The sequence below is a fragment of the Grus americana genome, chromosome Z, assembly GCF_028858705.1.
Source record: "Grus americana isolate bGruAme1 chromosome Z, bGruAme1.mat, whole genome shotgun sequence".
NCBI classification, from domain to species: domain Eukaryota; kingdom Metazoa; phylum Chordata; class Aves; order Gruiformes; family Gruidae; genus Grus; species Grus americana.
This window is the reverse complement of record NC_072891.1, coordinates 57,085,412-57,112,873: the sequence shown is the minus strand read 5'-3', so window position 1 is coordinate 57,112,873 and position 27,462 is coordinate 57,085,412. Positions and strand designations below refer to the sequence as shown.

The 27,462-nt window shown below is 46.2% G+C and overlaps 1 protein-coding gene across 2 annotated transcripts; it reads left to right on the top strand.

Moving 5' to 3' along the window:
* The first annotated feature begins 6,935 nt into the window (after positions 1-6,935).
* Positions 6,936-17,399, top strand: CZH5orf63 (chromosome Z C5orf63 homolog). 2 transcript variants are annotated; one of them, XM_054810644.1, is made up of 5 exons: positions 6,936-7,101; positions 8,117-8,234; positions 13,168-13,288; positions 16,121-16,177; positions 16,950-17,399. In XM_054810644.1, exons 3-5 carry the CDS (start codon positions 13,169-13,171, stop codon positions 17,127-17,129), a joined length of 357 nt encoding a protein of 118 aa, XP_054666619.1. In that variant the 5' UTR covers positions 6,936-7,101; positions 8,117-8,234; position 13,168; the 3' UTR covers positions 17,130-17,399. The 2 variants fall into 2 exon arrangements, with proteins under 2 accessions (XP_054666619.1, XP_054666618.1); XM_054810643.1 differs by lacking the exon at positions 8,117-8,234 and having other exon boundaries at positions 6,939-7,101.
* The last annotated feature ends 10,063 nt before the right edge of the window (positions 17,400-27,462 follow it).

The following is a 27,462-nucleotide window of genomic DNA, read 5'->3' as shown; positions in this document are numbered from 1 at the left end:
GCAACGGTATACTGGGGAGGCCCACCGTCTGCTGGGCCTGGAAGACGGACATGCTGCCAGGGGGTGGGAGGGCAGCCCCATGGCTGCCCCTAGCTCTGCTGCCTCCCGAGGAGGGTCTCCCACACCTGGCCTGGCCCCCTCCAACAGCCCTGAAGGAACCAACGTGGGCGACCTTCCCAGCACCGCAGCAGCTGCCCTTCGAGAGGGTCCCAGCAGCCCTCCCTCTGCCCCTGCTCCTATCCCCAGGGAGCAAGAAGAGCCCCAGGAGGAGCCCCAGGAGGCTGCAGCACGTCCATCTGCTTCTACCCAGGGCAGAGAATGCTCCCCTGGGGGGCGATGGCGACCCCTGAAGAGGAGGGCCAGCAGCCCTGAGGCCTCTTCTGCAGCCAAGAAGAGGCCACCCCGCCGGCAGCACTAGGAGAACGCCTCAGGTGCTGCTGAAACCAGGGCTGGGCCAGCAGCTGGGGCATGCGCTGGCCCTCAAGGGCTCCCGGCCCTCTAAGTCTAATTATCAGGCAGTGAAAGAAAATAAAGGCTTGAAAAATGCAGAAAAAGTCTTGGTGTTACTAACAGTGCAGGTGCCATTGCTATCCCCCCCGTGCTGCTTTCTCCCCCTTTTCCTGGGTCTATGCCCACCGGTTCCTCTCGCTGTCCTTAGCCAAGCGCCATGGGGCTTCTCCCTCTGGCCTCGCACAGCCTCGTTGCCCTGCTCTGACTATCTGTGCTCCCTGAGTGCATCTCTCCCCAGAGCACAGCGCCGTGGATCTTGGCCCTCTGCTCTTGCAGGGCCCTTTCCCTTCAGCAAGGTGCCATGGCACCTGGCCCTGTGGTCTCGCAGAGGCCCTTTCCCCTCAATTGAGCGCCATGGGTCCTGGCCCTATGGACCTGAAGGGCTTCTTTGCACTCACCTGAGCGCCATTGAGTCACGCCAGCTGGTCTTGCTGGGCCCTCTTTCCCCTCATTCAAGTGCTACGTGGACACAAGCTCAGAAAGATGGACATGCTGCTGCCCTCGAGCACAGGCTTTCTTCCTGCTCTTCCAGATCCAGCCTTGGCGCTGGCATTTCTTCTCCTCCGCTTGGAAAGGACCCCTCTTTGGCAGATGGGGACTGTCAGCTCCCCAGTGCCCCTCGCCACCACCCCCACCACCCCTCCCCATCGCGTGCTCTCTGCAGGACTTCCCCCAGCACAGCTCCTCTCTGCTGTGAATGAACCCCACAGAAATGGCAACGCATCTCCCCTCTGCTCCCCAGGGTCCCCCACCTCCTCTGACACTCTGCTCCATGACCCCTTCTGCAGCCAAGCCGGCCATGCAAGATGAAGATGAGGGGAGGCATAGAAGGTAGCTGCTGGGTTTGGCACCAAGAGCTGCTGCCAGGCCCCAAAGGAACAAAAGGCTAAAGCTCAGTGAGAGTCGAAACTGGCCAGTGTTCTGTCAGACAACAAGAAAGGACTTTTTAATGATGGTAGTAGCAAGAGGAGGAAAACACTGGGCCGATACTTGATGAAGATGGTCCTCTGGCAAACAGGGATGCAGTAAAAGCAGAAGCATGCAATGCTTTCTTTGCCTCAGTCTTTAATACTAACGATAGAGCTTGGGCTGCCCAGTCCTCTGAGTTGGAGGAGCACGACTGTGGGAACAGTGACTCATCATTTGTGGACCCTGAAATTGTGAGGAGCCGGTTGCATCCGTTGAATGTTTGTAAGTCCATGGGGCCTGGTGGGATTCATCCCAGAGTACTGAAGGAGCCAGCGCATGTTACAGCGGGACCCCTCTCAGTCATCTACCAAAGGTCTTGGGCATCTGGGGAGGGCCCTGCTGCCTGGAAGCTGGCCAACCTTATTCCCATTTACAAGAAGGGCATGAGGGAAGACCCAGGAAACTACAAGCCTATTAGTACCTGGAACAATGATGGAGAAGATCCTACTGGGTGCTACTGAAAGGCATTTCAAGGACAAGGCAGTCGTCAGGCACAGTCAGCGTGAGTTCACCAAGGGAAAGCCCTGTCTAACTGATCTGAGATCCTTCTACAATAAGGTCACCCACCTAGGGGGTGAAGGGAGGGCAATGCATGCAGCTTTCCTGGATTTCTGTAAGGCTTTTAGTCCCTCATGGCATCCTTCTGCACAAGTTGTCCAACTGCAAGATGAGCAGGTGCACAGTGCACTGGGTGAAGACATGGCTGAATGGCAGGGCTCAAGGGGTTGTAGTGAATTGGACCACATGAGCACTGTTCCTTCCAACTGGAACTATTCTAATTCTAATTCTAATTCTAATTCTAATTCTAATTCTATTCCATTCCATTCCATTCCATTCCATTCCGTTCCGTTCCATTCCATTCTACTCTACTCTACTCTACTCTACTCTAAATCAATGTTTGTGAGAGCCAGAAGACCACCAGAAAGTGGTGGTCTGACATTGCCACTTCTGGAAGGTGTTGCACCTTTGGAAACCTTAGCTACGTTTCCCACTGGCAATCCTTTCTCTTCCAGGACACTGGCGAGCATCTCTTCATGGGCTTGTGACAGCTGTGCTCTGGGTTGTGGCCACTCAGGTCTTGAAGACCTGCAAGCTCAGGGATCCCACCTCCTCTCTGGGCAGCCCACTCCAGTGCTTCATGATCCTCACAGGGATTTTGGGTTTGATTGACTCCTTATCTCCAGCCTGAACCTCTCTAGTTTCAGGAGATGCCACCACCTCTCACCCTCCCACCAGGCAGTGCTGGGAAAAGCCTGTCCTCATCCCTCTGCTGCCTTCCTCACGGGCACCGGGCTGTGCTGTGAGGTGCCCCAATGCCTCCACTGCTCCATGCAGAACCAGCCCTGGCCCCACAGACCCTCCTTGCCTCCCCTCAGCCCCTCTGCTTTGTCGGCCTCCCTCCTATCTCCAGCACCCCAAATGGGACGTGGTGCCCGCATGAGGCCTGATGGTGTTGAGCAGAGGGGATCAGATCACCCTTGTGCCCTCTGGCTAGGGGAGAAAGACGGGAGAAAACCCATGAGAGCAAGCCAAGTGCTGCCTGTGACCCCCGTGGGAGGAGTCCAGGGAGCCCAGAGGGCTGGCCAGCAGTGCTGGGGTGTGGGGAGAGCCTGTGGGACTTTGTCCTGCAGCCTCCCAGGGAGGCTCCAGGTGTTACCGAGGGAACCCTCTTGCTGCATGTGCCCCGTGACATCTGCCCCAGCCAGAGCGACCTGACGGGCCCCTGGGAAGACATGGGCAAGGCCTCGGTGACTGCCATGAATCACTGATGTTGACCACATGACAAGAGCTGGGGGATGCAGTGGGAAGTGGTGGTGTGGTAACCCCAGGCGCATGTGCGACAGCAGCATCACTGTCCTTAGCCGAGCGCCATGGGGCTTGTCCCTCTGGTCTGTCATTCCATGAGTTCTTTTTAGTCCAAAATTGTAGAACCATGTCTATACAGTTTTTAAGAGATATGCAGAAATATATAGGAAGACTTACGCACTGTAACAGGATGGTTATGCATGAAATTGAACCCTTGAGTCATAACTGCCTTTGATATTTAAAAACATTTGTGACCAGCAGGTCGAGGGAGGTGATTCTGCCCCTCTGCTCCACTCTTGTGAGACCCCACCTGGAGTACTGCATCCAGCTCTGGGGGCCCCAGTACAGGAGAGACATGGAGCTGTTGGAGAGAGTCCAGATGAGGGCCACGAAGCTGATCAGAGGGATGGAGCACCTCTCCTGTGAGGACAGGCTGAGAGAGTTGGGGTTGTTCAGCCTGGAGAAAAGAATGCTCTGGGGAGATTTAATTGCAGCTTACCAGTACCTGAAGGGGGCCTACAGGAAAGACAGTGAGGGACTGTTTATGAGGGAGTGTAGTGACAGGACAAGGGGTAATGGGTTTAAGCTGAAGGAGGGTCGATTTAGATGAGATGTTAGAAAGACATTGTTTACTGTTAGAGTGGTGAGGCACTGGAACAGGTTGGCCAGAGAGGCTGTGGATTCCCCCTCCCTGGAAGTGTTTAAGACCAGGTTGGATGGGGCTTTGGGCAACGTGGTCTAGTGGAGGGTGTCCCTGCGTGCAGCAGGGGGGGGTGGAACTAGATGATCATTGAGATCCCTTCCAACCCAAACCATTATATGATTCTATGATCTATGATTCTATGATTGTCTGAGCCAGAGTGAGAAATAGGGTGGAGTTGCACTACGTTCAGATCTCAGAATACATTTTTAACAGAAAACTTTAAAGCAATCTATCTTATTCCTAAGCACCATGATAGTGACGCATGTTCTAAGTATTAATTCTTTTTGGATCTGTAATATCATTCTTTTCAAATTGCTATGACCATTAATGAAGATTCATCACATAAGTATTGTATTAAAACCAAAGTTAATTTTGTGCTGAATTATCCACAATGTGGTATCAGAACCTGCCAAAACAAAACCAGTTGTTTACAAAGCACTCTAAATAGTAAATTCTCTTTGCAGAAGTTTGTAGTATAAGGAACATTCTCTTTTTTTTTTTTTACATTTTTATCACACATTATAAGGAACCTGGTTTAAGAGTGAAACTAGCCCACACCAGATACACCTAAACACAGAAGAAATAAATATGTGACAATGTAAGAAGACCAAAAGGTCTTGAAATATATTTTTCTCTTGCAAACAGCACACCATCAAATGAATGCCATTCTGAACAGTTACCTCAGTAGGGCTAGTTAGTGGTTTGGTTAATAATTGGACTTAGTTAGGCAACATGACAATTACATTGAAATCAGGAAGGAAACGTGGCCAGAAGACCACTTGGCTTCAGCAGCAATTCTGTTTGAGTAAACAGACCAGTTTGGAAACTGTGTGGCTTTCTCCTCTAGGTTCCTTTGGAAATCCTAGGCACAGATACCAAATTAGGCTAGACTCGTTTTTGGAGTGAGAGGGATAAATCTAATCTGGGACCCGACATGTCAAGAAAATGCTTATGTCTTTACCTACCCCCGCTTTTCAAGCAACCTCTGCTGAAATTTCCCTCTCCCTAAATGTCTTCCTTCCACCGCTTCTCAGAAATTAAAAGCCAAGTGGGATCCAGTTCAGTGATTCCATTGGGTGAGGCTTGACAGGTCTAGCATATACCAATGCCAAAATTCTGATACTAGAGTTTCTGACTGTAACACAAAAATGAGCAGCCTGTGTCAGCTGCCAGCATTTCAGCTCTGTTCAACTGAAGGAATTAAGATACTGGTTGAAAATGAGTCACTAGGATCCGGAGCTGACTAATTCTCGCATTAGTTTAGTCTGCTAGTTAATAAGATATGTCATGTCAGCAGGGTAAGACTGCTCTCATGAAAGGCTTTCCCACTACATGCTGTTGTACTTCTCAAAGCACAGATGAAGAGGGGAAGCTGACTTGAGTCTATACCCCAGAAGATTCGTCTCCCACTCTCAGCCTAGGAACAACTACAAAAGCACAACAAAAATCCTAATGGAAATACAGCAACTAAAAGAACATGAGCCTACAGCTTTCATTTCGCAGCAGTGAACACTTGCTATCTTTTATTTAAAACACTTTTCTGGAGAAAGGAAAATGAACACACCTTACAACTAAAACACTCACAGTAGTCAAACAGACCATCAAGAGCAAAGAAGCAGCGCACACTACACATTTCTTTACGGACAGGCCCTCTCTTCTGGCTAAGTATCTGTCACAACAGAAGGGACAAAAAGCTTACAGTTTCAGACAAGAATGTGACTTCATTTCAGCAGAGAAAGAGTTCTCCCTGGGACTGTCAGCTTGCTAACTTCTTTAAATCAATCCCTTTCCTGCTTTTACTGTATCCCATTGTGTTAATTTGAGCCGATTTCCAATTTAATTTGGATATATTCATATACTCCAAAATATTCTTGTTTGATCCCAGCCTCATATCACCCACTAATTTGCTTAGCTTACATACCATGTAATGCTGCAAGCTGTTAATGAAAATAGTATTGTGTTTAGAATGGATGTCTGTAGTTTCCCACTGTTTTTCCCAACATTATCCTCAATCACGACTATGCTTGCTGCCTGCATTAAATTTTAAAAGGTAAAAAATAAAAAAGCAACATATTACATCTTTAATAAAACTCTTTATTTTATCTACATTGCTGCTGCTTGAGTCACATGGAAGCAGAAAGTCTCACTAAAACTGAAATACATATTGTCACAATCTAGGTCCACTGCTTTCTTGTATTGCATTAAACTTATTGCAATTCCAAAGGAAAGAAGATAAATTAAAGCCCGCTTACTCCATTTGAAGCCAACAGAAGCAGCATGAGGCAAAGAACTGCAGGATTGGCCCTTTGCTTAGGGGAAATTTCTGCTTTTCTACCTATGCTGCCTACAATTTCTCAGTGTATTTTCCCCACACCTTTCTCTTATGATCCCTATGTGCTTTCATTATTGTGACCATTCGTGCTTTAATAATCCACTCTAATAATGTGGTTTTGTGGGTTTTCTCCATTATATCTAGAGGTATTCCTTTGTGAGCCAGAGCAGATGGCCAAAATCCAGGTCCTGCACATCCATCCAGGATGGAGGAAAAGATGATGCGGTGGCTGGCTGCTTTTTGATACACAACGAAGGGCACGTAGTGAGAGAAGCAGGGAAGCTCAGTGCGGCACAGGGTCGCGAGTGCAAGCCAGAAACTCTGTCCCGCAGAAAAAAAGGGGCGCCCAGTTCCGGCTGAGCTCCCAGCTCCTGGAAAACCGAGCAGCGCCGGCTGCGGGGGCTCCTCCGTCCCGGGGAGGACATCCGCAGGAGCCAGGGCAACCGCCTCTCACCGGCAAGACGTATGAAAAGTTGCCTCTTACAGGACGGAGGCAGAGGCTTCGGTGGGAGCACCGAGCTCGCAGGAAGGCACTCCACCCTCCCCCGCGGCTTCGACGCAGCTCGGGGGCGGGAGAGGAAGGAGCGGCTGCGGGCGGCGCGGCCGGGTGACCAGCAGGGGGCGCCGAAGCGGCGGCGGGCGCGGTCTCCCACCGGGCCGGGCGTGCCGAGGCCGCGCGTCCTTCCCGGGCAGGGCTCCGTCCGCTGGTCCTCGGAGTTCGCCGGGAGCTCGCGCCACGGCCCAGCGGGGGCGGAGGGAGGCGGCAGGCAGCGGCGGCAAGGTGGGTGACCGCAGCCCCGGCCCTTGCCGCAAGCCTAGCCAGGCGCGCGGGGCCCCGTGAGCGCCCCCGGCCCACCCGGGTTAACGCCGGCTGGTGCCGAGCGTCGGGCTGGGCCGCGCCGGGCCGCGGGGCCTGGGCAGCGGCAGCAGGGCCTTCCCCGGCGCTGGCGGTGCAAGCGCGGGCCTTGCGGTGGGCCGTGGACGCAGTCCCCCGCCGGCACCGGGCCTGCGGACGCCGCCCTGGAGGACAGAAGCCGGGCGGAGGGAGGCAGGGTGGCGGGGCGCCGCTGGCTAAGCCCCGGACAGCCGGCACTGGCGCGTCTCTTGAGCAGTGGTGGTTTTTAATGGGCTTTGACTCTCTCTGTAGAGGGTATTACTGATTTAGAAAATACCATCAAAAGAAATAAGGCTTTCTCATTACAGGACATAATGGGAAGATCTCCGGATACACTCTTTACTCGATTTGGCTTGCCCCCAGCCCTTGGGGGGAATGGATCATTTAGCTGAAAAGTTTTCAAATGGACATGTTTAAAACAGGCTTTTAAACTCCATTATAATTTTACTTTATGATAATGGTCCATTGCATATGCACTTTCTTTAGTCTTCAGAAATGGTCTTGTGGCCATTACAGCAACCTGTTGAATGTTTTTTAAATTGTCTGAAATGCAGAATATGGGCCTCAGACCAGAGTCTACAGTGGATACCTCTGGAGGGATCACTAAACAAAATTTGTTGCATGTTAGAATGAAATTATACTTCTGATCTTTTCTGGGATGGAATGCAATGTGTTTGTGGCATTTACCCCAGGTTACTGTAGTTTGGAGGAGAAAATGTGTAGAATATGCATTGATTGATATATAACATCACCTCACAGAAACAGGTGGTATTATTGATGACATTTTTGAATTCTGAGTTGATTTAAAAACCTGATTCCTTCCTAAAAACCTTTAAAGTTAAGTATGTTTGCAAAAAAGAAGTTCAAAATTTTCCTCTGTTTTGCATGCCTCCTCTGAAAGGCTGGTGCTGTAAAAGCCTTGTGGGGATCTCAACAACTGCAGGATTTGGTGTCCCTACTCACTCAAGCTCGTTGGTCTCTTGCTATGGCACCATATTTTCTTGTTCAGCATTACCCTGGTAAGTACTCAAACTGACAACAGCAGACTGCCAGCAAGTTTGCTTTCCTTGGTGACCATAGCTGGATTTGAATGAGGGAGAACAGAATAAGGCTGTTTTAAACCATCACTGACTTGGGCCAGCAGCATGTGTTCTTACATTTGCATCTGCTTGTTTTCTCCATTCTCTTTCAGTTGATACTTTCTCAAACTAGAATGAGGATTAAATGGAGGATAGGAGTCAGCTTAATAGACACTTAGAAAGTTTTTTTAAGGCAAATAGCTAGAAAATGTCTAGGACATTTTCAATGTAACATTACGCATGTTCCTGATGTGTTCCTGTTACCTTGCAGAAAGAGATGTGATTTGTCCAGGCTATCCCCATCTTCTGTCAAACCTGAACTAGGGTTCCAAAATCAGGTATTACATTAATGTAAAGTGTATGCAGACAAATGCCTGCATGAAACATTACAGGCTTGGGGAAGAGTGGCTGGAAATCTGCCCAGCAGAAAAGGACTTGGGGGTGTTAGTTGACTGCTGCCTGAGTATGAGCCAGCAGTGTGGCCAGGTAGCCAAGAAGGCCAACAGCATCCTGGCTTGTATCAGAAATAGTGTGGCCAGCAGGAGTAGGGAAGTGATCGTCCCCCTGTACTCGGCACTGGTGAGGCCACACCTCGAGTACTGTGTTCAGTTTTGGGCCCCTGACTACAAGAAGGACATTGAGGTGCTGGAGCGTGTCCAAAGAAAGGCAACAAAGCTGGTGAAGGGTCTGGAGAACAAGTCTTATGAGGAATGGCTGAGGGAACTGGGGTTGTTTGGTCTGGAGAAGAGGAGGCTGACGGAAGACCTTCTCGCTCTCTACAACTACCTGAAAGGAGGTTGTAGTGAGGTGGGTGTTGGTCTCTTCTCCCAAGTAACAAGCAATAGGATGAGGGGAAATGGCCTCAAGTCGTGCCAGGGGAGGTTTAGATTGGATATGAGGAAGAACGTCTTCACCGAAAGTATAGTCCAGCACTGGAACAGGCTGCTCAGGGAAGTGGTTAAGTCACCATCCCTGGAGGGATTTAAAAGACATGTAGATGTGGATCTTAGGGACATGGTTTAGTGGTGGGTTAATGGTTGGACTCAATCTTAAAGGTCTTTTCCAACTGAAATGATTCTGTGATTCTAAGTTAATAAGAATTTCATCCTCGTGTATGTATACAAATCAGTGGAAAACGGGACATAATCCTGTCCAAATATGTTGATAATTATGCATATAAAACATTCAGAACCACAGGGCAAGAGTATACTGGTGACTTGAAGATGAGATTATTTCAGAGGATATAGCATCATTAAAAGGTACATAGTTGGAGAAAAAATCAGCCATGCTTGTCTTTGCTTGATTGATGCTAAGATAAGGTTTATACAGATAATTATCTCATCTAAATAATGGCTAGTTTTAGTGTCACATTTTATTATTCTTGCAGATGAGGATTTATTAGGTGATGGAAATTCCATTAACAGGAAATGAGTCCAATCTGGCTTTGCAAAATACAGCATGGGCCAAGTCCAAATTTACAAGCATAATTTATTAAATCATTCTGTAGTGTTGTAGTATGGGGAGGATAAGCTCTGAAGTTTGCAAGCATCCTTCTTTACATTTATGTATTAATTTTGTTCCTCAGACAAATCTTTACATTTACTGGGGGGGGGTAGGCTAGAGAGAGCTCCACAATAATCATGTTGAAAGATTTTGTGTGTGCTTTTAGCATTTTAGTTTCTTAATAACAAAAGACAGATGTGATACAGATGTGAGCAGGACATGAATGCCATGGGGCATCTGTGTGACACTTTCTTCTTGTCAGTGATGAAACCAGCCTGGGAGTGACCTCTGAGGTTGGAGCTCTGCATTCCAGAAATGTTGCTTAGCTTAGTGCAGGCCAGCGTTGGGAACCTGCTTGTTCACACGATGGTAGTATGGGTGCGCTAAACACCCTCGTGGTTCTGGGATGCTGTTCTGACAAATTGAGCTGCTGCCGTAGATTTGCCTGGTGAATGATTGGATATTAGCTTTTATCAGCTCCTGATCAATAGTACCTATACTTAACCCTTCAGAATATTAGAAGCCTTCAGTGTTTGTGCAAAACCACTGCTATTTGGTTTTATCCATGACCTTTTTACTTAATCCAGTAAAATTAGTAAGTTCTGCTGATTTAAAAGCAAATTTCTATGGGGGCAGAGCCTTAGTTGCAATCTTGTTAAACTGAAGTTGCACCATGCTTTAGCCCAGGTTCAATGCAGCAAGTCTTACTGCTCTCCTTCCTAATGATGCTGTCTGGCAACTGTGGGCTTCAGAAGCATAGCGAAGTCAAGCTCTATCATCTGTAGTGCGGGAACATGCCATCTGACAGTATCTCACCCTCCCGCAGGGCTAGATATCTCAAACTGCTTTATGCTGATGGAAGAACAGAGCATGACTGGGGCCTGGATGGAGACTGGTGCCATTTTATAAATCAGGATTAGTCCTTCAAGTCTTTTTGTAACTGGTATTGCAGTATGGCCTTAGTATCATTCTATATAGGTGGAAAAAAATGACAGCCAGGACTCTGTTTTCTTTAGGTTATTTATAAAAACATTCACCCCAGTTTTATGCTAACTCTAGAAACAGCAGACTCTTGCTTCAGTAGTAGTACTGGTCAATGAAGATTTGTTCCTGAATTCTGAAGAGACCGTTGCTTATAATTATTTTAAATTGGCAAGGAAGTATGACACTGTGCCAGCTTATTTCTTTTTGTGAGATCTTGAAGCTTAGGTGCTGATGTTGTCTTATTCAGTCCCCTTCAGCTGATGTTTTAGTAGAAGTTGTCCACTGGACTCAAATTTAGCAGAGGGTGGAGGGATCAAAACGGGGTATAAAGGAGTGAACCAGGGCCAATTTATACCCATATATGTATATATGGAGGGGAATAAGATACATGGAAATCAAGTTTTTATTCATTCTGCTGTTCACAGAAGAATTTGGGGGCATTTTCCTTGTTTTGAGGGCACAAAATTTGGCTTGCTAGGCTGGCAACAAAAGCATTCATTTAAAAACTTGTCAGGATGCAAACTGTTTGGCATTTTTATCTTGCATGTGAGCAGGCTGACATGCTGCAACTTTGTATGTCAAAACCACATCCATTCTGGGCACCTATTTAATGTGGACGTAAAAATTTCTAACTATGACTGAGGCTGTTTACTGTTATCCAGATTTGCATTTTTCCAAAAGGTTCCAAGCTTATTTTTGTGTTTATTATGTAAAATCCCAGACAATTAGATTTCCACCTGGCTAAGTAAAACAAATGCAGTAGCTGCCAAGGACTATGACCAATGGCAATGTGTGCTATGCCAGTCCCCTGCGACTTTGCAGTAACAGCAAGTGTACCACTCTGCCCCAGCAGCTGACTCTTACTGGTATCAAGCTTGACACGTACAGATGAATAGCCCTTTCTGTCCCAAACTAAACAGTAAACTCAAAGCCTGTTTGTTGCAGAAAACTGTATTATAGTCAACTTGTTTTTTACATGGTAAAAAACCCCCAAAGTAAGCAAACCAACCCCTTGATTCTTTTCTAGCTTCTGAAATCTGATGATTCAGGCTATAATTTTCAAAGGGTAGTACCTTTTCCTTGTATTTCCTCTGTTGAAACTTCTTCTGGAAACATGGCAAGTTACCCTTACCACAGTCCTCTGGGGAAAAAAGGTGTCTTTGACAGTGCAGTAAGGCTAGTGGAGCACTGCCCTGTCACCCATTTGATTTTTCTTGTGGTTGTTATGTAGAAACGTAGCAGTTAAGTAGTCGTAAGTTGAGAGTAAATGACAATGTTTTGTTCTTTTTTAGCACTTCTGGCTAAACTGTCTCTTTTAAATGAAATTATGTAATATTAGTACTGCCAGATTCAGTGAGTACATGAGGCTCCTTTTTACTGGACATCCTAAAACATGCATGTCAGTTGCAACATAGTCCTGCTCACATTTAGGTTGTTTAGACTTGTGCCATTACATTGGGTGTTTGTGGTTAGCTGTAGTTAATAAAACTACAGGTAAGTTGTGCCTGAACAGAAACAGTTTGGCTTTATGTAAAAGGGACTTGATTTTCCTGGTGTAAATTCTGATGGCAATTGTCACATCTGCCGATAGTCTCTATGCAGACTCCCTTTTGCTTCCAGTTTTTGCCTTTCAGTCCTAAAATGCCTTGCAAAGGTCCCATTAAGACACAACTTTGGAGGAAGCACTGTTGTTATTAGTGTTATTATGAATAGGTGACTTCAGGACTCCAACGTGGCACCCTTCAACAACACTAAATTTACTTAAACTCTCCCAAAGAAATCACAAACCTATCAATGGCTCTCATAAATTAATTTGCTGTTGCAGGAAGGACTCAGGGCAATGTGCATGCTTTTAATATTACCAAGTTAAATCGTCTTGGCTGCAGCTTTTTATTCACTGTAGAAAGCATTATGTTAATATTCTGATTAGGTACAGATTAGTTTTTTGATGGAATAATTTTGAGTAAGTAGAATATGTCAAGCACTGCAGCAAGATTACTGAGGTTCAAAGCACAGCACTTTGCATTTTGTTAATATCATGTAATTCTTACTGGCATCTATGCAGTTGAAACAGCATAATACATTTATGTCAGCATTTGTGCTAGGGAATTTAAAAGGCATTTCAGCAAGAAAACATTGGGTTTTTTCTAAAACGGAGCTACGCTTTTTGAGCTACGCAGTGTTTCTGGCCTGGCATGGTAAACCATTTTTCTGATTAATGTGTTCATACTATGAACATAAAAATCCTGGGAAAATGGTTTCATTGTGTGTATTTTAGAATGCAATTGAAGTATCACATTTATCTTAACATTAAATTTCATGAGCTATAACTTGCGACAAAACAATTAAATTTATTTTTAAATTAAATTTATTTTTGCCTTAACAGGATGATGGTGCTTTGTTTTCTAAGCAGAACACTGCATCTAGCAAGACATTCATCCAGTCCACTGGGGAGGCAATTCTGTTCAGCCAGCACAAATAAGCCAGTGCTGACTTTATTCACCAAGGTAAAAGTTGTTTACAGAATAAAGCTAGGCAAGACTCTGTATTTATCAGCTTTGATATACATGAATCCCAGATGAAATGGCTTAACCATGCTTTTTTTCCCCTTCAAATTTGTGTAGTATTGGGCATTTTACTTCGGGGGTGTCTTTTTCACCAGGCTTTTACAGCACAGTGCTGCTCTCATTATAGCAAGCACATAGTTACAACCAACAACTGAAGATTTTGGGATAGTTGCATCTCAGTGATACTACAGTCCATTTGCTAGTTGAAAATTGTTCTTTAAATGCAGTCTAACTGCCAGTGTTTCATCCTGGAAATGAAGGACAAAAATGAGTTGCTATACATAATCTGCTCAGGACAAGCATCAACAGCCGAAGCAGGCTTTTCAAAGTACATATGTTTAATTTCGACACTATCTGTGAGGCTGAAAATATATCCAAGTAGTGCTGGTAGTGCACGAGGGAAAAGTAGATGGTGCTTTACCCTCTTTTTGCTTTATTGACTGTGTAATGCTAACAGGAATAAAATGCAGGCAAAGGTTTGTCTGTGGTATGAGCAGATATGCTTAAGAATCCTATTTAGAAAACGGATGTAATGGGCAGGAATGGTCATTCGTGAACTGTCACCTTCCATGAATCAAGAGCCTGTGTTATCTGCAGAGGTTTTCTGCACTTTTAGATAGGATGGCACACAGTGGGCTACGCTGCATTTATTTGGTTGATGTGGCCTTCAAGAGGAGAATAACTAGAAATGCACAGCACTGAGAATTTTGACATAAGTGTGGCAGTATTTGTTGGAGATGGATGCGAGTAAAATAATTTCCTCCTCCTGCACGATGTTTGTTCACTCCATACGTAGGCGTAAAGGAGTGTTTAAACTATGTAACATGTGAAGAGGTTAAAGAATAAAAGGTCACTATCTGTTTATTAGTCAGAGCAATGCATGCTATAAGAAGAACTATAAAGTTACAGGTTAAAAAAAAACTTTTTTTTTTTTTTTTTGCAAGGTTATTATAAATGCAGATCAATTCTCCTGTCTAGCTCTACTGAGCAGATGTTTGAGTGCTTATGCCAACACAGAAGAAGAAGCAGTGACAGGCAGATGGGTCTGCTTCCTTCAGCATTAAATGACCACAAAACTGCAGTCCAAGTATGCAGCATAAATGGCAATTACCTGTAGAAATAAAACTGTCCTTTCCACCATGTGTGTTGTCTATCTGCACAGCATATGTCACTTCAGGAGGGGATTTTTACTACCTCTGCAGTAGGAGTCACTTTTGCCACTTCTGTCTCACATCTGACAGAGAAGGTTGTCTGAGACAGCTTTATCCCTGCAGTCTTACTACAAATTAAAGTGATGGCAGAGACCTGCTCTTGCACTGTTCTACTGAAAAATATGTACTAATATGAACAGACTGTTTAAACAGATTTCACTGTTAGTTGAAATAGTTTACTATCTGATTTTAAACCAGTTCTGATCTTACTAGTACCAAGTAGTGCTTAAGCTTGCCATCAGAGCAGGAGTAAAAACGTATTTTTTGCTAAGAGTCAACTTATTCTGTCGAATGCTTTTATGTGATTGTTATGTTAGAAAGCTCTCCACAGGCCTAAGGGAACTGAGTATGTCCTGCTTTAACTGTAAGGAGTCTGGCTTGTTACAAAACTGATGTGCAGGATTCTGGGACATTCCTTTCAGTCACCAGTATCAGGTATATCAGTCTTTCCAAAAGCAACAAGAACTAGCAAGAACACAGCACTGTTGATCTTTAGCATCTTGCATAGGTTTTCAGAGCTAAGGACTTCTCTGTGTAGGAAAGACAATTTAGATTAGATGTGAATTAAAAATAGAATATTTAGTCCATATTAATTCACAAGCAGGAAATAAGAAGTAGCTGTTTCAGATTAATTCCATGTTTAAACAAGCCCTAGGAAGACTCTAAGTGGGAGGGAGAGGATAAGGTCTTCGTCAGCTTTGAAAGGTATTTCAAGGCAGAGGGACAAAGCTATCACCTTCACCACTGTATATCTTGCTGTGTGAATTATAGGCCAAATTCTGCCATTCCAAACATTGAAGCAGCGTTCCTTCATGTGAGTCACTTCTTCAGGTACACACTGCTCTAATGATCATGATGCATGATCAGCAGAAGTCAGCTGTATAACTGTAGTGGAAGACAAGGGAGTTTTCAAAAGTGAGAGGTTCTCTTTGACTCCATCACAGGTCAAAACACTGCAGCTGTTTGCCTGTTCTCCATGCTGGAGGTTACTGTCCTCCCAGCTCTGGAGGGTGGGGGATCATACTTAATTCCTTTCAGGCAAAGTCAGCCAGATTATCTTAAATCACCTTCTTTTGCTATTTGAACTGATCCAAGTGACTCGATCTGAAACAGATTAGAAATTACTCATGTGACTTCCTCATGCCTCTTTTATCAATGGAAATTCATCTATGAAGAGTGGTACCCCCAGTTGTTCTCAGCTGATGATGGCAATGCTTTGAATATTCATTGCTGCTGACCAAAAGAAGGGGTCTGTGCATGACCTTCCAAACTGTGCCCTTGAATCAGCCTTTAGAAGAGCTGTTGAAAACTGTTAATTTGCACCATGAGAAAAATAATAGCAAATGAGAAATAATTAAATTTTGTGGCTGAATAGTTTGTTTTCTTTTCATCCATGCTGGCACTGATAAACTAAAGATTTAGAAAGCAGTAAGGCAGGGTGGCATGGGGGAGGGAACCCACATTTACAGTAATGATCACTCCTCTCTGTTTGTTACTTTACAGTACAAATGATCTATGTGTTTTACTGTATACTTTAAATGGCCTGAATATTTTCCTTTAGAAACCATGCCCTCTATGTGATGAAGCAAAAGAAGTGCTTGAGCCATATAAGAGAAGGGTAATGTATTGCAATACTGTATACATTTTCTAAATAGAAAGAATAGTTAATCAGGACTCTTTCTTTGTGAAAGAAAATTGCTTGGATTTATTTGCAGCTGTTATACTTTCATAGGCTACCTCTTCAAGACAATTTCAGCACTGATTTCCATAAAACTCATTATCCAAAAGCCTTTTGCAACAATGCTACTCAAGTATTGGCAAACGAAACCAATATACACCTTGTTGCAATAGTTTTTAAAAAAACACTGATTTGTAAATACTATTGCCTTGTTTGATAGAGAAGTTTGCAACTTTTATGAGGCAGGTAATGATATCATTTGGGAAGGGTGTTAGTAAGTGAGGCTTCGAATATTTGAACTATATGTGATTGCAATTTTTGCCATTCTTCAAGCAGGTTTCGATATCTGTCTTGAAGGAAGAAACTTAACAGAAGCATTAAGAAGTGTTGCACTGTGCTACCTAAGAGGCAGCTGTTGTGTTCCCAGCTGCGTATTTGTTGTGGTTGGTGCTCACAGGAGCATGGTTCTGCACAGAGGATCAAGAATATCATCCTTGACAAGGGAGAGAGTCCTTTGCAGACATGCAGCCAAGGATTGTGGTTAGGTGTATTTTATACCCACAAAATGGGCAATTGTCTACAACATGGAAGGATAAATCCAAAAGCACTAAGAAAATAGCCTTGCATTTCTGAAAAAAATATTGATCAAAAGACAAGCAGGTGTTGTCTTTCAGTGTCCAGTGGGTACTAACCTATTTCTTTTCTGTCACAGTTTATTTTGCAGGAGGTGGATATTACCCTTCCAGAGAACTTGATATGGTATGATAAATACAAATATGACATACCTGTTTTTCATTTAAATGGGAAGTTCCTAATGAAGCATCAAGTAGACATTCAAAAGTTTGAGAACCAGCTTATGAAGCTGGAGTTACAAAATGATGGAAACCGGTGAAGAAAATGCAGCTGCTCTGGTGTGGATCTGAAAGGACTGTGCAGTATAAATTGTGTGAAAAAGCAGTATTCATTATCTGGCCTTAGGTTTCTTATAATGTGTGGTACCAGTGTCCTAAAAAACCTGAGTGACTTGCATTCTGTTTTCTGTTAATCATCCAGCCCAGCTGCACCAGTAGCAACCTTTTCTGTACCATTCATTTGCTGCTATTGTAGGCTGGCTTTTCATTGACAGAATAAATGCTGTTCCGTAACAGCAGATAAAGTGAAATCTGTTTGTATTGGGTTTGTGTGGCAAGGATTTTGTTAGCGGGGGGTGCTGCAGGGGGTTTCTGTGAGAAGCTGCTAGAATCTTCCTCTATGTTTGATAGAGCCCAGATGCACCCGCTGCTGGCCAAGGCTGAGCCCATCAGCAATGGTGGTAGTGCCTCTGGGATAACATAGTTAAGAAGGGGGTAAAAAAAACCATCAAGAGCAATTGCAGCCAGAGAGAGGAGTGAGAAGAGCTGAGGAATAGCTCTGCAGACACCAAGGTCAGTGAAGAAGGAGGGGCAGGAAGTGCCCCAGGCACCAGAGCAGAGATTCCCCTGCAGCCTGTGGTGAAGACCATAGTGAGGCAGGCTGTCCCCCTGCAGCCCATCGAGGAAGGATGAAGGGGTGTAGAGATTCCACCTGCAGCCCGTGGAGGACCCCACGCCGGAGCAGGTGGAGGCACCTGAAGGAGGCTGTGGCCCGTGGGAAGTCCATGCTGGAGCAAGCTCCTGGCAGGACCTGTGGACACATGGAGAGAGGAGCCCATGCTGGAGGAGGTTTGCTGGCAGGACTTGTGACCCCATGGGGGACCCACGCTGGAGCAGTCTGCTCCTGAAGGGCTGCACCCCATGAAAGGGACACACACTGGAGCAGTCGGTGAAGAACTGCAGCCCGTGGGAAGGACTCAGTTGGAGAAGCTGGTGGAGGACTGTCTCCTGTGGGAGGGACCCCACGCTAGAGCAGGGGAAGAGTGTGAGGAGTCCTCCCCCTGAGGAGGAAGGAGCTGCAGGGACAACATGTGATGAACTGACCATTACCCCCATTCCCCATATGCTGCTTAGGGGGAGAAGGGAAGAGAATTTGGGAGTGAAGTTGAGCCCGGGAAGAAGGGAGAGGTGGGGGGAAGCTGGTTTTAAGATTGGGTTTTATTTCTCATTATCCTACTCTGATTTGATTTGTAATAAATTAATTTTCCCCAAGTTGAATCTGTTTTGCCTGTGGTGGTAATTGGTGAGTGATCTCTCCCTGTCCTTATCTCAACCCATGAGTCTTTTATTACATTTTCTCTCCCCTGTCCAGCTAAGGGAAGTGGTAGAGCAGCTTTGGTGGGTACCTGGCATCCACCCAGGGTCAACCCACCACAGTATTTCAAGATTGTTAGGACATGTAAGTAGGTCTGTAAGAGACTTCCTTGAAGAAGTCTAAGAATCTATCCTAAGTGCTCATTTGAAATGGAGGAGAGGGCATTTACTGTAAATGAAAATTACATCTTGACCTGGTTTAGGTGCAGCCGGCAGCTGAGTGCCACGCAGCTGCTCGCTCACCCCTCCCCCAGCGGGATGGGGAGGAGAACAGAAAAACAATGGCAAAGCCTCGAGGGTTGGGATAAGGGCAGTTTACTGGGACAGCAAGGGAGAGGGGAACAATCAACAACAGTACTGATAACAGATATTCACAGTGGGTGATAACAGAGAACAATTTACCCATCCAATGACTGACCCACCAACCAACAGACCACTCAGCCCTTCCCGGAACTGCGCCAAAAACCACGCCACCCCTCCCCTGCCTGACTAGCCCCCCTTTTATGGTGAGCATGATGTCACATGGTATGCAATAGCCCCTGGCCAGCTTGGGTCACCTGTCCTGGCTCCTTGTGAAATTAACTCTGTCCTTGCCAGAACCAGGACATTATCCACCCCCTTATTCTATACCATCTACGTCATGCCCAGATTATTTCACAGACACCATTCTCTTACTCCATGGGCCATCGCTCTAAAGTGTCCATCGAGTTCATTTAGTCCATGGCTTTGGGTTCCATCTGCCATTACAGTCTCTCAGAGCAGGAACAATGGTGCGTGCTGCTGGACTGTTGCACGCTGCATCCAGAGTTTTTCACGGCTGGTGTATCTGGTATGGTCCATGCTCGCAGTCTGGACATCAAAGATGTGATTTTTCAATGAAGTTCCTGGGCACCAGTTGAAGTCAGTTCCAGTTCCAAAGTCCATCATTAGTTTTGGGTGATTCTTATGGTCATACCATTGATACAGTATATAGCTATTAACATCATACAATTTAATTTATGGGCTATTTTCACCCAAAATCAAATCCCCTTGGGGTACACACCGGACTTCCCCATCCTTTCTCATCACCCGCCAAGTGCACCCTGGTCCCTGAGCAAAAGCGATCCCACAAGATGGGCTTGCCTTTGCCTGAAGCGGAGATAACCCAAACTGTTTTACCCAACATATTTTTCATGCGCACTACAGGAACTTTATCCCCTTCTACTGGGCGTGGAAATTTTGATTGGGCAGGGCCAGCTCGATTGGCAGATCCCTGAGTGTTAACTAACCAGGTGGCCTTTGCTAAATGTGTGTCCCAGTGTTTGAGGGTCCCACCACCCATTGCTCTCAGGGTAGTTTTTAGCAGTGCATTGTACCTTTCAATTTTCCCAGAGGCTGGTGCATGGTAGGGGATGTGATACACCCACTCAATGCCATGCTCTTTGGCCCAGGTGTCTATGAGGTTGTTCCGAAAATGAGTCCCGTTGTCTGACTCAATTCTCTCTGGGGTGCCGTGTCGCCACAGGACTTGCTTTTCAAGACCCAGGATGGTGTTCCGGGCAGTGGCATGGGGCACAGGATATGTTTCCAGCCATCCAGTGGTTACTTCCACCATTGTAAGAACATAACGCTTGCCTTGGCGGCTTTGTGGGAGTGTGATGTAGTCGATTTGCCATGCTTCCCCATATTTATATTTCAACCATCGGCCTCCATACCACAGAGGCTTTACCCGCTTGGCTTGCTTGATTACAGCGCATGTTTCACATTGATGGATGATGACCTGTGAGATGGTGTCCATGCTCAAGTCCACCCCTTGATCACAGGCCCATCTATATGTCTCATCTCTTCCTTGATGGCCTGAGGTGTCATGGGCCCACCGAGCTATAAATAATTCACCCTTACGCTGCCAATCCAAATCCACCTGAGCTACTTCAATCTTGGCAGCCTGATCCACCTGCTGGTTGTTCTGATGTTCCTCAGTGGCCCGACTCTTGGGTACATGGGCATCTACATGACGTACCTTTACAACTAGCTTCTCTAGCCAGGCAGCAATATCTTGCCACAATGGGGCAGCCCAGATGGGTTTGCCTCTGCGTTGCCAGTTGCTCCGCTTCCACTGCTGTAACCACCCCCACAGGGCATTGGCCACCATCCATGAGTCGGTATAGAGGTACAGTGTTGGCCACTTTTCTCTTTCAGCAATATCTAAAGCCAGCTGGATGGCTTTCACCTCTGCAAACTGGTTCGATTCACCTTCTCCTTCAGCAGCTTCTGCAACTCGCCGTGTAGGACTCCATACAGCGGCCTTCCACCTTCGATGCTTTCCCACGATGCCACAGGACCCATCAGTGAAGAGGGCATATGGTTTCTCATCTTCTGTTAGTTTATTATATGGTGGGGCTTCTTCAGCACGTGTCACCTCCTCCTCTGGCGACATTCCGAAATCTTTCCCTTCTGGCCAGTCTGTGATCAGTTCCAGAATTCCTGGACGATTGGGGCTTCCTATCCGAGCCCGCTGTGTAATCAGTGCAACCCACTTACTCCACATAGCATCGGTTGCATGATGTGTAGAAGGAGCCCTCTCTTTGAACATCCAGCCCAGCACTGGCAGTCGGGGTGCCAAGAGGAGCTGTGCTTCAGTGCCAATCACCTCTGAAGCAGCTCAAACCCCTTCATAGGCTGCCAGTATCTCCTTTTCTGTTGGAGTGTAGCGGGCCTCGGATCCTCTGTATCCCTGACTCCAAAACCCCAGGGGTCGACCTCGAGTCTCCCCTGGTGCTTTCTGCCAAAGACTCCAGGTAGGGCCATTCTCCCGGGCTGCAGTGTACAGCACATTTTTTACATCTGGTCCTGCCCGGACTGGCCCAAGAGCTACGGCATGAACTCTTTCTTGTTTAATTTGTTCAAAAGCTTGTTGTTGCTCAGGGCCCCATTTGAAATCATTCTTCTTCTGGGTTACGTGGTAGAGAGGGCTTACTATCAGACTGTAATTCCGAATGTGCATTCTGCAGAAACCCACAACGCCTAAGAAAGCCTGTGTCTCCTTTTTGTTGGCTGGTGGAGATATGGCTGCTGTTTTGTTGGTAATATCCATTGGGATCTGACGCCACCTATCATGCCACCTTATTTCTAAAAGCTGGATTACCTGCGCAGGCCCCTTCACCTTACTTCGCTTTATGGCAAAGCCAGCCAGCAACAGGATTTGGATTATTTTCTTCCCTTTCTCAGAAACTTCCTCTGCTGAGTTGCCCCATACAATGAAGTCATCAATGTATTGCAGGTGCTCTGGGGCTTCACCCTTTTCCAGTGCAGTCTGGATCAGCCCATGGCAAATGGTGGGGCTGCGTTTCCACCCCTGGGGCAGTCGATTCCAGGTGTAGTGGACGCCCCTCCAAGTGAAGGCAAACTGTGGCCTGCACTCTGCTGCCAAAGGGATCGAGAAAAATGCATTAGCTATATCAATCGTGGCGTACCATTTGGCTGCCTTTGACTCCAGTTCATATTGAAGCTCCAGCATGTCTGGCATGGCAGCACCCATCGGCGGTGTGACTTCATTCAGGCCATGATAGTCTACCGTCAGCCTCCACTCTCCACTGGACTTCAGCACTGGCCATATGGGACTGTTAAAGGGTGAGTGGGTTCTGCTCATCACTCCCTGACCCTCCAGTTGACGAATTAGCTCGTGGATGGGAACCAGGGAGTCTCTGTTGGTGCGGTATTGCCTCCGGTGCACAGTTGTGGTAGCAATCGGCACCTGTTGCTCTTCAACCCTCAGCAACCCTACAACAGAAGGTTCCTCCAAGAGACCGGGCAAACTAGACAATGGTTCAGTTTCCTCTGCTTCCAAAGCAGCTATTCCAAAAGCCCACCGGTAGCCTTTTGGGTCTTTGAAATACCCTTTCCGGAGGTAGTCTATGCCCAGGATGCACGGAGCCTCTGGGCCAGTCACAATGGGGTGCTTTTGCCACTCATTCCCAGTTAGACTTACTTCAGCCTCCAACAGAGTCAACTGTTGGGATCCCCCCATCACACCAGAAATAGATATCGGTTCCACCCCTTCATAGCTCGATGGCATTATAGTACAATGTGCACCGGTGTCCACTAGGGCCTTGTACTCTTGTGGGTCCGATGTGCCAGGCCATCGGATCCACACAGTCCAATACACTCTATTGTCCCTTTCCTCCACCTGGCTGGAGGCAGGGCCCCTCTAATCCTGCTCATCATAGTCACTATTCACCTCTTGCAAAAAGGACTTAGAAGTCCCTTCAAGAGGATCATAAGTACGATCGGGCCTTTCACTTGGTCTGGAGGGCTGCCTGGTGGAAACTGGAGCGGCATTCTTTCTGGAAGAGTCCCTTTGTCCAGCTGTCTTGCCTTGTAGCTCATGTACGCGTGCCTGCAGGGTTGAGGTAGGCTTCCCATCCCATTTCCTCATGTCTTCTCCGTGGTCACGCAGATAAAACCACAGGATATCTCGTGGTGTGTATGCTCTATATCCCCTCTCTGGAGCAGAAAAACACTTACTCCTAACAGCTGCAATACAGGTCTGTACAGGTGAAGAGTAAGATATATCCTCTTTGAGTTGCCGGACGTCCTGGGACAGTTTCTCCACAGCCGAGACGAGGGAGGAAGAAAGGCTCTCTTCATATTGCCGGAGTCGGCCAGCCACTTCGTCCACTGTGGGTGCCTCTTCACTTTTCCAGTCGATGACTGCCAATGAGTTGGCGTACGATGATGGTGCACTTCGTACAAATTTTTGCCACGTGGGTCGGGTACATTGGACTTCATCGGGGTCTGTGGGCAACTGTGCGTTGTCTGGATCATAATAAACGGATCATAATAAACCATCTCCCGCACAGCTAATTCCCTCAGATATTGGATACCTCGTTCCATGGTGGTCCACTTGCCTGGCCGGCATACAACATCTTCACTGAAAGGATACCTTTCCCTCACACTTGACAGGAGTCGCCTCCAGAGGCTGAGGGCCTGTGCCTTCTTCCCAATGGCCTTGTCAATGCCCCCTTCCCTAGACAGGGATCCTAGCTGCTTGGCCTCCCTGCCCTCCAGTTCCAGGCTACTGGCCCCATTATCCCAGCAGCAGAGCAGCCAGGTAATAATGTGCTCCCCTGGAAGGCGGCTGAAGTCTTTCCGCATATCTCACAGCTCACTCAGGGACAGGGATCGAGTGATCACTTCTAGTTCTGGCTCTTCTTCTTGTTCTCGTGATGGTCCCGGTTCATCATCATCTCTCACTAAGCGAACCGATTTCCTTGTGCATTTCTTTTTGTGTATAGGGGCAACTGATACTGGTATGGGTTGATCTTTTGGCTCGGCTACAGTGCCTGTTGCAGGGGCTCGGGTAGCTGCAGGGCCTGTGGGTCCGCTCTCTCCCTCTGGATGGTGCTGTCTACTATCAAGCAGTGTTTGACAGATTGTGGCCAGGGCCCAGTGCAGTAAGTTGTGTCTCCTTAGAATCCCCACAGCATTTTCCTTTCAAATATTCTACCATTTTATCAGGGTCTTGCAGTTGTTTGGGAGTGAAGCTCCAAACCATTGGGGGTGCAAAGGTCTCTAGATACCCACCCATAGTCTCCCCCATGCCATGCCAGCCCTGACCATTCAGCCTTGGGGAAGATCCCTGGGTGGTATTCTTGAAACAATTTTTGCTAACCCTGAACAGGATTTGGAAAGCATGCAGGAGACCTAGCAATAGGAATATACTGGCCTGAACATTCCAAGGGTATTCAAAATTCTCAAAAATTGTTGTAACCAACCAAAAGGGGAAAGGGGAGGTGAAAGAGTGGGAGAAGGTATCCCCCCCGTCTTCCCCATAGACTGGGTGCAATTATTAATCAGTTCTGAAAGATACTGACCGAGGTACGGGCCTGACAGAAATGCTACGTACAAGTACCAGCTCAGACTCATGACCATCGATGATATCTTATCATAAGTCATTATCACACAATACAACAACATGAGAACATAAACCCCTCTCCCAGAGGTGATAAAGAGCGCTGCAGGGATTACATAGAGTAAACACGGGTTTACAAACCAGAGCCATGTGACCAAACAGAACATCATTATGACCAGTGACTGTTTCAATAACATTATAAATGCTTATAACAACTTTGTTTTAACACACTTGGGTCATACTTGTCGTTATCACAACCCTTCGTGCCCCATGTTGGGCGCCAAAAGGACTGACGTGGTTTAGCCCCAGCTGGCAGCTGGGTGCCACGCGCTGCTCACTCACCCCTCCCCCAGCGGGATGGGGAGGAGAACGGAAAAACAAGGGCAAAGCCTCGAGGGTTGGGATAAGGGCAGTTTACTGGGACAGCAAGGGAGAGGGAAACAATCAACAACAGTACTGATAACAGATATTAACAAAGGGTGATAACAAAGAACAATTTACCGATCCAACGACAGAGACTGGAGACCCACCGACCAGACACTCAACCCGTCCCAGAGCCACGCGGAACCCGCCCCTGCCCAACTAGCCCCCTTTTATGGTGAGCATGATGTCACATGGTATGGAATAGCCCCCGGCCAGCTTGGCTCACCTGTCCTGGCTCCTTGTGAAATTAACTCTATCCTTGCCAGAACCAGGACAAGAGATTAATGGTGTAATGGTGGCTGCTTCTTCCAACTCTTCTTCTGCTGTACAATCAAACACAACCCTGCATTGTGCATGCTTCACTCCTATTTTCCTTGTCAACACAAGTAGCACATTCAGGTGTATGAGAAAGGTCATTGTAGACCCATGTGCAAGCAACAGGCCTGGACTCCAGGGTGAATGTTCTATGGTATGGAAGGATCACTGCCGGTCACTCCTCTCCAAACACCACCCTGTCCTTCCAAAGCCAAAACATGGGGTATACTGCCAAATCCTTTCAGCAGTATCTGAGAAGCTGTTACTGTTCTACTGGTTTAAGGGAATGGGAGCCCTGTTCTCATCAGTCGGGACACAAAGATCAGAGGTGGAAACATGTCAAAAACGTGTTGGTGACACACCTCAAAGAAGGAGCTGTGCTATAATCGTTTCCAGATAAAAGCACCTCAGGACAAGGTGATGAGCAAGAGGCTGACAAGTCATTTTGGACCATAAGTGCTACTGCAGGTTTCTCATTGCAAAATTAGGTTGTGTCAAGGTTGCTGAAGATGTTACTCCTTCTCTGTTACCTTCTCTGAGGAATACAAAATACTGAAGTAAAAACTCCGGGAGACCACCTTCTGTTTCAAAGCCAGAAGCTCTGCTCAGTGGAATGATAAGGCATTCAATGACTATATTCACATGTGGACACCAAGAGTTCACATCTTCTAAGTAGCAGATCAGACAGAGAAGTGTTTCAGCGTCATCTTCCATTTCCCTGCTATTATCAGTCCTAAAAATAGTCATGTGAATTTGTGATCCCATAGGCAAAATAATTTATTAACCTCAATGGGACCAGAAGTTTACCTCAAATAGTTAACTACTTTCCATTTCCTTTGGCATGTGGGGAGACTGAACAAATGCTTGTGTGACTTAGCATGACTAGCAGGTCTGCCACCTTCATTTTCCAAAACCAAGAAAGAATGTATCGTACGTTATTTTAGGGGGAGACGGGTTGTTGTTTAACACATCAAATGTGTTAAAGTATAATCTTAAAATGAGAAGGCATATGCCCCTGCTGAATATATAGAGGCATATGCAACTTTATGAAAACTGGCAATTTACTCTTTAGATAGTGAACATTGGCAGGAGTACAAAGCTCCATAATGTACTATCCCTGTAATGTAAAAAGAACTTGAATACAAGATGAATTTGTTTCCTATTTCTGTCCAATTAAAAAGCACATACACAATGTCCTATCTTCTTCCAGTAACTATAAATAAAAAATACCCACCAGGCTTACTTGCTTGTATCTTCTATTTCTCTGACTCTTTACTTGTGTCTTTAAATTACACACAGTACATAGAAGGGATTGTCTCATTTCTTTAAACATAGCAGTCCTAGCACAGTGTCTTCCCATCCAAACTGGCCTGTGATACATAATCTCAGATTGTCTCCTAGCTTCTTAAAGAAAGCTCTTTCCGTAAGGTATGGTTCTCATTTATATTGTATTTTTTTCTCTCTCTTGTTAGTGTCTAACTCCCCAAAATAACAAAAAATCTGCATGTAGGCTTAGCCCATTTTGAAAGTATTTATTTCAGTTTTGTGCATGATCTTTAATCACATGGCCATCTGGATTAACTATGAGTGCAGCAACATGTGGAAGTAAACAAAGCCACATGTGCAAGTGTTTGCAAGATCATAGTTGGTTTTTTTTTTTCTTTCTCAGTGACAGCATCACTTTCCAGTCAGCTTTGTACCAATACCATGTCTGTTTTCTATCACGTCCTGCTGGCAATAAGCCTTCTTGTGAAGTTGCTGGACCTTGGATACCCAAACTTAAGTTCTTGCAGGGCAGGGCGGGAGCTGTGAGATACACCTGAACAGGAAAGTTTCAGCAATTAGGGAACTCCAGCTGAATACTGACTTGTGTTGCGTTGGCAAAGGACATGGTAAGAACAACAAAACCACCCTCTATCCTTTACCCTCACCTCTTGCAGCATTTCAGATCAAATTCTAGTTTTTGGTCTTTATCTTCAGGTGGTACATGACACATACTCAGGATATCCAAAGGGTAAAATGAGTTCATCCAGGAGACAAATACTGTCATGTGTCTGTCTTGTCTGTGGAATGAACTGCAGGCACTGAGGGCACTCCAGACCTTTCACATTTTTCCTTGATGTTGTCTTCTGGAGTGGATATGGTTGATCAAAACTCTATGTACAGAATATAAAATAAATCCCCCCCCCATACACACACACAAACCTTACTACAATGATACACAACTACACCCACTTCTCCTGGGGACAAGATGAAAGAACAACATGTGATATGTGTTACTGGAATGCACCTAGATACTATGGTGATCAGGGCATATAAAAACTGTCAGCTTTAATTCAGGATCTTACCATAGGCCATTTATTTTTAGCCTG

What these genes read in the sequence shown, in the direction of transcription:
- CZH5orf63 (XM_054810644.1), top strand. Translation starts at nt 13,169, where the DNA reads ATGATGGTGCTTTGTTTTCTAAGCAGAACACTGCATCTAGCAAGACAT. An exon ending in TGCTGACTTTATTCACCAAG is followed by an intron (nt 13,289 to 16,120) that starts GTAAAAGTTGTT and finishes ATTTTCCTTTAG; the next exon opens with AAACCATGCCCTCTATGTGA. An exon ending in TTGAGCCATATAAGAGAAGG is followed by an intron (nt 16,178 to 16,949) that starts GTAATGTATTGC and finishes TTTCTGTCACAG; the next exon opens with TTTATTTTGCAGGAGGTGGA.